The sequence below is a fragment of the Dendrobates tinctorius genome, unplaced genomic scaffold (genome assembly GCF_039654945.1).
Source record: "Dendrobates tinctorius isolate UK_male_01 unplaced genomic scaffold, ASM3965494v1 ptg000116l, whole genome shotgun sequence".
In the NCBI taxonomy this organism is placed as follows: Eukaryota; Metazoa; Chordata; class Amphibia; order Anura; family Dendrobatidae; genus Dendrobates; species Dendrobates tinctorius.
This window is the reverse complement of record NW_027361784.1, coordinates 37,986,126-38,000,078: the sequence shown is the minus strand read 5'-3', so window position 1 is coordinate 38,000,078 and position 13,953 is coordinate 37,986,126. Positions and strand designations below refer to the sequence as shown.

The window sequence follows — 13,953 nt, the reverse complement described above, 5'->3', positions numbered from 1 at the left end:
CGGGGTACAGGATGTCACTGACACTCGGGGTACAGGATGTCACTGACACTCGGGGTACAGGATGTCACTGACACTCGGGGTACAGGATGTCACTGACACTCGGGGGTACAGGATAATGACACTGACACTCTGGGTACAGGATAATGTCACTGACACTCGGGGTACAGAACAATGGCACTGACACTTGGGGTGCAGGATCGTGACACTGACACTCAGGGTACAGGATAATGACACTGACACTCGGGGCACAGGATAACGACACTGATACTCGGGGTACAGGATAATGGCACTGACACTCGGGGTACAGGATAATGACACTGACACTCGGGGTACAGGATAATGACAGTGTTGGTAAAAGATTATGACGCTGTCACTCGGGGTGACGGGTAATGATGATGGGGTTCACAGAGCAATGTTGCTGTGTATTCTGCTCTTTGCTGTGTATTGTAGTTTTATTTGTGTCTCATTCTCTGACTTTCACCATTTATGTAATTATTAATGCCGTCCGTGACCTCTGTATAATTCTGCCCTTAGGTGACTGAAGAGCAGCGCTCCACCAATCCCGTGGTGATGATACAGGAGGCTCTCCAACAAGCCTCGGTGGGTTTGGGAGAACAGCACCATCTGGTCGTTTCCTCCGATGACGTTGAAGGCATCGAAACTGTGACGGTGTACACACAAGGAGAGGAGACGTCCGAGTTCATTGTGTATGTACAGGAAGCCATGCCGCCCGTGACTGACGGCACAATGGGGCACATCCTGCAAGAAATCTAACCGCGGCCTATAACGTACCGTCGGGCACAACCGTCCATTTACACGGCACATCCCTGTAGTCTCTTCCCGAGCGATTAGACGAAGACCATTTATCTTGGACAGGATGCCGCCATCAGCGTCGACTTAATGACTACCCCAAAGACGATCGGTATTCGCAGTGGAAATGATTTTTTTTTTTTCATTTTATATATATATATATATATATATATATATATATATATATATATATATATATATATATATATATATTTTTATGTTATTTTGAGCAATAACTTTAAGAATTCTCTTGTTTTTAGCTGCGGGATGTTTACATAGAATAAACTGAATATTTTGCCTGGAGAAGAGTCTCTGAACGCAGTCGGCGACTGTCTGTTTCCTTTTTTTCTCCCCATACATTATATCTGCACACTTCATACTGACGTAGTTTACTAGATGATAAACCTTATACGGTTTCTTATTACTTATGGGGTGGTCTCATCACAGACAGTGTCACATCACTAGGAAAGGCCACCACTGTCCAATCCGAGGGCGTCCATCTGCTTTACTCACAAAGGTAAAATAATGGGTCATTGGTGTAAGGAGAGCACCGTGTCCCCATTGTCTGCTCCACGCCGGTCTTTCCGAGGCCACATGGTCGCTGTTATAGTCCTTGCAGACGTGTCCTTGTGATATGCCACCAATATGTTTTTATGATTCGTTTCTTTAAGGGAATATGGGCAGAAAAAGATCTATTGTTTAAATCTGATCTGAAGGTTTAATGTGTTTTTTTTTTTTAACTTTGTGTTTTATTTAAATTTTTCATATCACTGTCTATAGAAAAAATCCTAAATCTTGTAGTTTTCACACTGTCCAATAGCCTTACTTACACTTCTGGTTGTGAATGTAAGACTTTTCGGCAGTCTCATTATCATTATAGACACCTATATGAAAAAGAAATAGCAATGGTAAGCTAAAAAATAATCAAGGATTATGAATAACTCATAAGACTATAAACCCCCCAAAAAATATTCAAAACGATCGACTAAATTTTATTAGATAACACCAAAAATACTCTATATAATAATATATTTAATGATGATAAGATGTTACAAAAAGAATTTTATTTTTATTCTCACAAAATCAATAAAATCATACAAAAATATTTAAAATACAAATGTGTGCAGGGGGCAGAAAAAGAATTCCACCGACCAGAAAGAAGACCCATAAATAACCAATGTATAAATAAAAAGTATAAAATTAAGGTGTATAAATAACAAATAATATTTCATACATCAAAATTCATCCATATATTTATAGTGCATTGTAATATACATAAAAAGTGCAAGAAGCTGCATATATTAGTGCAAATGAAAAAATATATATATATAAAGTGCTGTGTGCTATGAAAAAAGTGCTATTCACAATCAATATTACTCTCCATGGAACAGCGCATGTGAGAGATAAAGTGCTAAGTGCTTCCAAATATCGTGCACCTCACAAATGGCATGCCACAAGTGACCCTTAGATTGTAAAAGTGATGATCACACTGGGAATCATACTGACCCTGCTTCCTTCCCGCCACCTGCACACACCACTCCAACGCACGTTTCGCTTCCGCTTCGTCAGGGAGTGAAATATTCTTCAATGTATGATTTTATTGATTTTGTGAGAATAAATTTTTTTTTTTTTTAACATCTTATCTCTGTTATCATTAAATATTTTATTATATAGAGTATTTTTGGTGGTATCTAATAAAATGTAGTCAATTGTTTTGAATATTTTTTTTTGGGTTCATTATCATTATAGACAGGATTAAAATGACAGCAATTTATATAAAGTAGATAACACAGGATCCACCATTCACAATAGATGTCACAGCTCACCTCCTCATGTTCAATGAGTGATAACATCTCTCTACATACAGTAGATGACACAGGATCTATCATTCACAATAAGTGATGTCACAGCTCACCTCCTCCTGTACAATGACTGACAACACCCCTATATACAGTAGATAATATCACAGCTCACCTCCTCCTCCTGTACAATGATGGATAACACCTCTATATACAGTAGATAACACTGGATCCACCATTCACAATAGGTGATGTCACAGCTCACCTCCTCCTGTACAATGACTGTCAACACCCCTATATACAGTAGATAATATCACAGCTCACCCCCTGTACAATGATGGATAACACCTCTATATACAGTAGATAACACTGGATCCACCATTCACAATAGGTGATGTCACAGCTCACCTCCTCCTGTACAATGACTGATAACACCTCTATATACAGTAGATAACACTGGATCCACCATTCACAATAGGGGATGTCACAGCTCACCTCCTGCTGTACAATGACTGACAACACCTCTATATACAGTAGATAACACTGGATCCACCATTCACAATAGGTGATATCACAGCTCACCTCCTGTACAATGACGGATAACACCTCTATATACAGTAGATTACACTGGATCCACCATTCACAATAGGGGATGTCACAGCTCACCTCCTCCTGTACATTGACAACACCTCTATCTATATACAGTAGATAACACTGGATCCACCATTCACAATAGATGATATCACAGCTCACCTCCTGTGCAATGACTGATAACACCTCTATATACAGTAGATAACACAGGATCCACCATTAACAATAAGTGGTGTCACAGCTCACCTCATTCCCCTCCCTGCACATTTTGCCCTGATGAGAGGCATGCTCATTAAATATTTCAACACATTTCAGTACAGTAGTTTAGATATTTAGATGTTTATTTTTTTAATGTAGGCAGTGAAGGAGGAAAAAACAAACGAATATAAAAAACAAATGTAAACAATACATAATTTTCTAATTAAACATTCTCTTGAAAGAAGACCAAATATTGCTGCATATAATGCAAGACCAGTGGTGATATTACCAAATCATGTACCGCAGCTGCCAATCATCGGCCTTGATCAGCCTTCACATTGTTTCTGACATGGAAGAGAGATTGTGGTGAAAGTTCCAGCAGGTCGCATGATACCTCTCACCGGAAGAGCAGCGCCTGTCCAGGAGGGGTCTAATACTTCAGGCTCCTCACTGATCTATCAATTTATATCATTTCTTTTCGACTTTTTTTATTTTATCTGTTCTGACCAAAATTGTCTTCTCGCTGAGCTGCACCTTGTGGAATAGGATCTCAGTTCCTTCTGGTCAGATTTGTGCTGCCTACTTTGATGTGATCAGAAACATGGCGTTCTCCATAGTCTTCACCAACATCGATGCTTATTCTGTCTTTGCTTATTGTCCATGTGACTGTTGTTTAAAGGGTAACTAAAGTTATAAAAAGTTTGGACTGGTGTGGGTCCATATACTCAAATCTCCAGCGATTCCTGAAAGGAAAAGGCAGAAGTACTCCATTTATCCCTCAGTGCACACAGAGCGGTGTACAGATTCATAGACTTTTCTCTGGAAGATAAGCAAAGCATTTCTTCTCCTTCCTTTCAACAATCAATGGGGATCTTGGGATCTAAAAGCTCACCAATCAAAAATACTAAAAAGTGGCTACAACATATCAAAACTTTTTGGAAAATTTTAGTAAGTTTATCTCCCCTTCGAGTTTCCTCTTATCTATATTATACTTGAACTTTACAATTTGAACATAAATTCAGTTTAACGTTTGTAGGCTCTGATGATTCAAGCAATGGAATGAAACTGAAAAAGAGAAGATGCAGATTAGATATTAGAAAAAAACTTATTGACAGTGAGGGTGATCAATGAGTGGAACAGGCTACCATGAGAAGTGGTGAGTTCTTCAATGGCAGTCTTCAAACAGAGGCTGGACAGACCTCTGGGATGATTTAGTGAATCATGCATTGAGCAGGGGGTTGGACACGATAACCCTGGAGGTCCCTTCCAACTCTAACATTCTATGATTCTATGGAGAGTTCTCCTTCAATGGAAGGCTTCAAAGGCTGGACAAACATCTGTCTGGGATGGTTTAGTGAATCCTGCACTGAGCAGGGGGTTGGACACGATGACCCTGGAGGTCCCTTCCAACTCTAACATTCTATGATTCCATTGAGAGTTCTCCTTCAATGGGAGGCTTCAAAGGCTGGACAGACATCTGTCTGGGATGGTTTAGTGAATCCTGCATTGAGCAGGGGGTTGGACACGATGACCCTGGAGGTCCCTTCCAACTCTAACATTCTAGGATTCAGCCAAGTGCCATCAGTCTATATGTCATAGGCCATGTAGAGAGAGGAGCCCAGCCACGATTGATCTTACTGCCTGTGGAACTAGGCGCAAATAGCCTGTGCAAGACTCCCCTCTCCAGAGAAATTGCATTGGCCAGCAAGTGATGGGGAAAAAGGCCAAAAGGTCATGTAAAATGCGTGAAGGGAAAGTAGTCAGGCCCTTATGTCCTAGTACCCTCATGGATGGTTCATTTTAATCTTTATGATGGATTCTCAGACCTATGTGATGGACAGTGACGTACCGCCAATGGCAGCAGGTCCTGCGACTGCTATGGGGCCCCGAGGGGTGAGTGGGCCCACCGGAGTCGTACTGCAACGGTTGTGCCAGAGGTGGGCATACCGCATGTGCAGCCGGTGCTGCTGCATCGGGGCCCAGAGGCTCTGGGGGTCCCTGCAGGATGGCTAATAATGAAGGCAATCTGGCCTGTTTATCCAGCTTCGGGGAGCCCCTGGCCATGTTGCCCTCATGTGCATCGGGCAGGGAGAGATCCCTGCAGCTCCACTGCCTACACGAGAAAATTGCAGCGGAGCTGTTGTGATCCGTCCTGCTTCCTGCTCGCGCTTCCTGTCTCACACAGCAGTCATTGGTGTGGCTGGATGATAACATTATTCAGCGCCGCGGCCGGTGTGCCAGTGAGCGAAAACTGCCGGCAACGGTGATGCTGTGGGAGAGAGGTGAGAGGTGCAATCTGCTGTGTGTGTACGTACTTGTGTGTGTAGAGATGAGTGGTGGTGTGCGTGCGTGTGTGCCTGCATAGCACTGCAGAGGAACATGCAGAGAGGTGAATGGTGCTGTGTGTCTGCATGTGTGTTGGTGGAGGAGAGGGCAATGATGGGGGAGAAGGCAATGATGGGGGTGAGGGAGAGGGCAATGTTTGGGGGGGTGGAAAGGGCAATAAGGGGGGGTGGGGGAGGAGGAAATGATGGAGGTGGTGGAATGGGCAATGATAGGGTGGTGGAAAGGGCAATGATGGTGGTGCTGGGGGAGAAGGCAAGGATGGAGATGGAGGACAGGACAGTAATTGGATGAGGGGGGAGGAGGACAATGAGGGGTGTGGGATTGGGAAGGGAGGAAGGGATTTAAAATGGATTTAAGAACGGGGAGGTGGAGGAAGACGTTATCGCTTATTTTCTTTAACACAGTCCCTTAGTATATAGTATACTCACTTATACATAGCACAGCCCCTTAGTATATAGTGTACTCACTTATGTATAGCATAGTTCCTTAGTATATAGTGTGCTCACTTATTATGTATAACACTATCCTTAGTTACATAGTTTTTTTATCATGTATAACACTGTCCCTTATTACATACCATCCTCTCTAGATATATATGATGCCGTCCCTTTTATTATATAGTTTCCTCTGCTGTTATGTATAGTGCTATCTCTTACATAGTGTATTTGTCACGGTCACGTGTGTCTGGACGCAGCAAGTACCGCAAGGCGAACCCATGACACGCGTGACCCTGGATACACCGCCTCCAGTAGGGTGAATTTAAATAATAAAATGTGCAGCTGGATACACTGCCTCCAACTGGCGAATTTAGGTAATACACATATATATATATATATATATATATATACAGTAGTCTGGAAACCCCGCCTCCAGTAAGGCGAATTTAAATAATAAAGGGGAAACCTGGGTAACAATAACAATGGTGGGCCCTACGATAGGAAATAGTGACGTGGAGACCTGTACTCCCCTGAGCCAGTGTCCCTGCACTCCTAACGTTCCCTAGGCCGGTTCCGCACAGGGCGACGCACGCGTACCTCAAACCCTGACTCGCCCTGCACCTAAACCCTCACTAGGGAATTGGTCGGTGCAGAAACTAATCCCACCACTGCGCTAAACACACAGGGAAAATGACAATACAGGGGGAACACTACTTAGCTTTGCTCTGTTGCTTATGCTCCCAGCAACAGAGCCCACCACCTGCGTGCATCTTCTTCAACCGGATCCATCACCATAACCGGATCCATCACCATAGTGCAGCCTTGGAGCAGAGTCCACCACCAGTTGCAGCTGCCCAGTAAACGGAGTCCTAAGGATGAGTCCAGCTTCTGCCAAAAAGTCCAGCATGCTTGAGTCCAGTTTTCAGCAACCAAGTCCAGCATGCTGAGTGCAACTCACCATAGTCGCCACTCCACCAAGCCATGCAAGCACTTCCTGCTGACACCATAAACTGTGACTCCACCACGCCATTCCAGCCCTTCTTGCAGACCACATCGTTGGACTCCACCAATCCATGCCAGCACGCCCTGCAGACTCCATATATGGCACTCGTCCCCTCTGGCTGGGCTGCCCAGGACTCCGGTTCAGCTCCATCATTCACCCAGGCTTACTTGTGAAAGACTAACTATCAATATCACCAACAGTGATTGAACATACCTGACACTCTTTTATAGAGCCTCACACCTGATTTGTAATTACGTGCACATTAAACCTAAAGTGTAATACCACTCACCACCACCAGGGCAACTTAGAACAAACGACCCACGTGTAATAATTCTAATGGCCACTGGGGGCAATCAACCCACTTTAGCACCAAGCCAAAGGAAAAAAAAGTTCGCTTTGTCCATTTACTTGTCAGATCCACCTTGGATCATGACAGTATTCTTGTTATTTTTGTTATTCACAGTGCCCTTTTTATTACATAGTCCACTCTCTTGCTAGATATAAAATGACTGCTGATGGAGGAGCCGGTGACCAGATGACAAGTCCATCAGTCCCTCCATTAGAAGAGAAGCTTTCCTATGCTCCATCAGCCATCATTGCATTATATATCTAATTAGAGAGGACGGTATATAATAAAAACCAGGGCTCTATATAATCCAATATGTAAGGGACGGTGCTGTACATAGCAAAGGAGGGCACTGTATAAGAGACAGCAATATACATAATAAAGGAGACTATGTAATATACAGTATATACATGTATATGTGTGTGGATATATATATATATATACGTAGCTTTGTCACCATAAAAAAGGGGGCCCAGACACATTTCTTGCACAGGGGCCACAATCTGTCCGTGCCTGTCCCTGGTCTGTACTGTGCCATGTGCTTTTAATATTAAATGTATGCGCCGCCGTCACTCTGTACCTGGCTCCTCCTAACTCCTCCTTTCTAGTCACTGCTCCCGGCCCAACTCTCTGGCTGGATTTGCATAAGGACGCCACGCCTCCTGGCTGACGTAGCTTTCCAGCCAGAGAGCAGTGTATTCTGGGCCCAGCCAGAAGTAGTTGCACATGTGAGGGAGGCTACTGGCTGATGGAGGCGGAGCGTGAAGAGCTGAGGCTATGTGGAGACGCAAGACGGTGAGCTGGGCCTGGTGGTGAATTATTTTTTTCTTTTTTTGGGGGGAGGGCATGATTTCTATGTGCGTCCCTGGTGATGGAGAAAACTTCAAATGAGTTTCATGCTTTCAACTGAATGAACTTTGCTAAAACTTTTTCAGAGCTAGATTTTCATTTTTAATAAGTTCCGAATTACTAGAAAGTCTCTATTGATATTTGAGTAATCTCCTAGATTTTTATTTATCAGCGTCGACATAAAACTCTTCATTATGGCTCCTGATCATCGAGCGCCATGTCGTATATGGGGACAGGACGTTCAAATCCACTAAGATATCAAGATAATGGAATAAGTTAATAATATTCATTGTCGTCCTATTCATCTTGGAAATGAGAATGAAGTTAATGGCGTCCATTTATCTTACTTGACTTTTCGGCACAAAGAATGAGAAGATCAATGCTGCAGATGAGGTGGAAAGTTTAAATGAGAAACTGTCAGGCAGAGAACTCTTTTACTAACTTTTTTGGAAACTTCAGAGAACTTCAAACTCTTAAAATTTGGATTTTGATTAAAAAAAACCCAATAAAGTGCAAAGAGAATTATTTCATAAAGCAGTAAATAAAACGGCTTGAAATAATGCCATTTTTTGTACTTTGTGCAGAAATTTTGCTAAATTTTTTTTTTTTTTTTTTTTAATGCCTACTATTTGCGAAGTTTATTAAAAATTGGATTAATGAAAATGTTAGCCACAAAAGTGGAATAGATTTATCACGCCGTTGTTCATCTCTTAATTAATTTTGCACATCTTACTACAGTGCAACGTTCTCCATCGCTTGTATGGTGCAAAGTTTTAACATTGTGATTGCATTTTCTTTTCTTTTTTTAATCCAAATTCATCAAAATTGAGTGGCCCGGTTGATAAGATTTGCACAAATAAATGGCGTTTTAACTTTAGCGGTTTTGCTCCTTTTTAGAGTAAAAAGCCGCACAACTAATTAATATATCTCTCACGTTAATCTTCAACTGCACAAATAAAAAATACATGTAAAAGTTTGGGCACCCCTGATCAAATTACTGTTATTATGAACAACTAAGCAAGTTGAAGATGAAATGATCCCTAACAGGCCTAAAGTTAAAGATGATTGTCCAATATTAGTACATCACAAACGTTTCGGTCATAAAAACCCTTCATCAGTATACAATAAAACAAAACAAAATAACTTTTTTTAATTCACTGAAGAAAAAAAAATAAAATATTTATGTATATATATATTTGACATTTTTACATTTTTCGTTTGTTTTCTCTTTGGATATAGATGGATGGATGGATTCACGTGGATCTGTGAATGCTTGGCTCTCTACAATGTCAACTGGAAATTAAGAATCTTCCTCAGAAACTCAATGGCGCTATGGAGAACAACATTGGAAGTCAACTCAAGACAACTAGCACAGGTGACCATCAAATGTGGCATATACCAAGGTGATGGACTGTCCCCATTGCTGTTCTGCATACTGCATACTGTTCTTGAACCGCCTCAGTCAGATAATTACAGAGTCTGGCTATGGATACAGTTCAAGAGTGGAAGCACTATCAGCCACCTCCTCTACATGGATGACACCAAGCTGTATGCGAAAAACGAACGAGACATCGATTCACTGATCCACCTGACAAGGATCTACAGTGAAGACATCGGGATGTCCAGCGGACTGGAGAGGTGCGGCCGGTTGGTAATAAAGAGAGGCAAGGTAGTCAAGACCGATGGAGTGGAATTAACAGCAGGGCACGTAGCAGATGTACGGACATGCTACAAGTACCTCGGCATCCCACATGATGAGGAGGCAAGGAAAGCAGCAACTTCCAAATGCCATCAGAGGGTAAGACAGGTTCTGAAGAGCCAGCTCAATGGAAAGAATAAAATCCACGCCATCAATACATATGCCCTGCCAGTTATCAGATACCCTGCTGGCATAGTGTGCTGGCCAAAAGAAGAGATGGAAGCTGCAGATGTGAAGACACAAAAGCTCCTCACAATGCATGGAGGTCTCCACCCTAAGTCTAGCACCCAAAGATTGTATACCAACAGGAAGAAAGGTGGGCGAGGCTTGTTAAGCATCCAAGCCACCATCACGGACGAAACAAGGAGTATCCAGGAATACATCAGAAAAATGGCACCAAAAGATAAGATGCTGAGAGAAAGCCTAAGGCAGCAACAACAGATCTGGAAGGAAGAACAGGAACATGAAGCGCCATGGCAAGACAAGCCGCTGCATGGGATGTACCATCGACAGGTAATGGAGGTGGCTGACATGGAGAAATCCTACCAATGGCTGGAGAAGGCTGGACTCTGAGACAGCACAGAGGCACTAATCATAGCGGCACAAGAGCAAGTACCAGATCCATAGATGCAGGAATCTACCACTCAAGACAAGACCCAAGATGCAGACTATGCAAAGAAACCTCAGAAACCATCCAACACAGTGTCAGGATGCAAAATGCAAGCAGGAACATCGTATACTGAATGACACAACCAAGTAGCGGGAATTGTATACAGGAACATCTGCACAGCATATGGGCTAAGCCCCCATCAGTACAGGTAGGAGAACCCAGAAAAAGTGATGGAGAATGAAAGGGCTGTGGGTCTTCAAGATCCAGACGGATAAGCAGGTGTTGGCTAACCAACCAGACATTGTCATAGTAGACAAGGATCAGAAGACAGCAATAACAATAGATGTGGCAGTGCCAAGTGACAGCAACATCAGAAAGAAGGAATATGAGAAGCTGGAGAAATACCAGGGCCTCAAAGGAGAGCTGGAGAAGATGTGGAAGGTGAGGGCAACAGTGATTCCAGTGGTGATAGGAGCACTTGGAGCAGTGACCCCTATGTTGGAAGAATGGCTACAACAGATCCCAGGAGCAACATCTGAGCTCTCTGTCCAGAAATGCGCAAGACTGGGAACAACTGAGATCCTACGCAGAACCCTCAAACTCCCAGGCCTCTGATGGTGGACCCGAGAATGAGAAAGGACAACAAAGACCACCCCCATTGGGGGGGTGAGAAGGAAGTAGTAGTAGTGTATATAAATATAATACTTAATTTACCCTGTAGATGCGCTGCAGGGAAATTATACACTTACTGTCTGGTTTTCCAGTAGATCACAACTGATTGTTGTGGGGATTCTACATGAGGACTCATCAGCCTAAAGGATAGGGAACCCCTTTAATTTGGATCAATAGGTTCCCTTCATAACTTTCTTGGATAGAACTCTGAGAGCTGTTGTATTCTGCTCTCTATATTATTTACATTTGGCCATCACCGGAGCTGTTAACAGCTAATTAGTAGAGGTGCCAAGTGTCAGACCTAATTTGGGTGCTAAGTTTTGGACCTAGTTTGGGTGCCCAGTGTCAGACCTAGTTTGGGTGCCAAGTGTCGCAGCTAGTTTGTGTGCCAAGTGTCGGACCTAGTTTGGGAGCCAAGTGTCGGACCTAGTTTGGGAGCCAAGTGTCGGACCTAGTTTGGGAGCCAAGTGTCGGACCTAGTTTGGGTGCCAAGTGCCGGACCTAGTTTGGGTGCTCACTGCCAGACCTAGTTTGGGTACCCACTGCTGGACTAGTTTGGGTGCTCAGTGTCAGACATAGTTTGGGTGCCAAGTGTCAGACCTAGTTTGGGTGCCCACTGCCGGACCTAGTTTGGGTGCCCACTGTCGGACCTAGTTTGGGTGCCCACTGCCGGACCTAGTTTGGGTGCCCACTGTCGGACCTAGTTTGGGTTCCCACTGTCGGACCTAGTTTGGGTGCCCAGTGTCGGACCTAGTTTGTGTGCCCACTGTCGGACCTAGTTTGGGTGCCCAGTGTCGGACATAGTTTGGGTGCCAAGTGTCGGACCTAGTTTGGGTGCCCACTGCCGGACCTAGTTTGGGTGCCCACTGCCGGACCTAGTTTGGGTGCCCAGTGTCGGACCTAGTTTGGGTGTCAAATGTTGGATGCCCACCTATTGATGCGATATCAGTTTTACAGTAATGGAAACGCCTTTTCACCCTTTCACTGCTGGTTTTATTACAGACTGATTAGCTTTAGTTCTCAGTATCTAAAATTGTGGGTCCGAATTTCATGATGTTTCGTATTGTATTAAAGGGACAACTCATGAACACAATTACAGTCCAAATATTATATTAGAGCATATCAATGTCTTAAAGGGGTTTCTCTTATTTAGGACTTTCTCTATGGCCCACAACAGGGAGCCACTCGGCAAGAGGTTTTTTTTTAACCCCCAAATCTCTTTGTATCGTCTTGAGCTCACTAAGAGGAGCCTAATTTTTCAGTATTCATAAAACCAGACGATTTCCAGTAATGAGACAATGTGGTAATAAGTGCTCCGAGGACATAAAGACCTCTTCATTAAGATAGAATCTTTATCAAATGACGTTCTAAAAAAAGTGCATCATTACAGCTACTTTCCCTCCATCGGAGAATAATGAAATCTTTTTTCATGATGTCTCGTAATTACATTAATTTCCTATTTAATCTCATTGAAGTTGGTAATGGTCTCTTAGCTGGGTGGCAATTTACTGTACAGTCTGCAAGAATCGCAGCGCTGGAGACCTAATGAGAGTCAGTCAGGCCACAAATTGCTGTAGCTAATCGCGACAGTGATCTATGAGACGTCAAGCCTTTGTGTTTGATGGTGCTGTGTATTACAGAGCACAATAGACAGCAAAGGAAGAAAACATCAGTCCATGTAAGGTACGGTCTATAGTACGAGGCTCGAGGAAGCAGCAATCCTAAAAGTCAATATTAACTCTTTGAAGAGCATTGCCTCATGGCTTGGGATAAGAATCCAAACCAAACAATCCATTTGTAGATATGTCTTTCATGGGGTTTACTTCCAATAGTTGGTGCTAGAGTTCTTGTCCTCTTCTTCTCTGAAGAGGCTATTGGCATACATTCCCACACACACTCCACATGGAAAAAATTTTCCACTTAAACCACCTGTCCGAGAGTTCTCACCCAGCCAAACCAACTGTCCTTAGCTGCACTGATGAGGGAGAAAGACCCCGAAACGTGTCTGCCAGTGAAGTGTATGGTTTGACATCTTATCCTTAATCATGAAACAAGGCTCGTTATAGGGTCAGTATTGACTTTTAGGATTGCTACATCCAATAGGTGTATTCCTTCCCCTTCTCTGTCCAGTGTTGTTTCCAAACCAACCTTTGTCCAATGATGGCATCCATCCAAGTAATTGAAAGAAGCCACCTAAGTATTCAAGTAATTTGTTTCCCTGCAGCTATCATGATACCAACCCTGCTACATCATAGTTCCACTCTGCTATAGCATTATGCCAATTTTACATCAGTTGCCATTATTCCAGCACTACTACATCAGTTGCTATTGATCCATGGCTGTTAAATCAGTTTCAATTGCTCCACATCTGCTACATCAGTTCCTCTTGCTCCAGCTCTTTGATATAAGTTGAAGCTGTTCCCTATCACATGTATTGTTGTTATTCCAAGCTCTACTACATTATTTCCCTTTACTCTAGCTCTTTAACATAAGTTGCAGCTATTACAGCTCTGCTACATCAGTTGCCATTATTCTAACCTCTGCTACATCACTCTCAATTGCTATAGCTTTGTGACATAAGTTGCAGCTGTTC

General features: G+C 43.1%; 1 protein-coding gene across 3 annotated transcripts in view; it reads left to right on the top strand.

Annotated features, from left to right (window-relative positions):
* The window catches only part of ZFAT (zinc finger and AT-hook domain containing), a 241,332-nt gene extending 240,201 nt beyond the window's left edge, over nucleotides 1-1,131 (top strand). For all 3 annotated transcript variants that reach the window (XM_073590374.1, XM_073590375.1, XM_073590373.1), the window contains one exon: nucleotides 535-1,131. In XM_073590374.1, the coding sequence (XP_073446475.1) occupies nucleotides 535-774 (240 nt within the window). In that variant the 3' untranslated portion in view covers nucleotides 775-1,131. The remainder of the gene's footprint in view (nucleotides 1-534) is intronic.
* The last annotated feature ends 12,822 nt before the right edge of the window (nucleotides 1,132-13,953 follow it).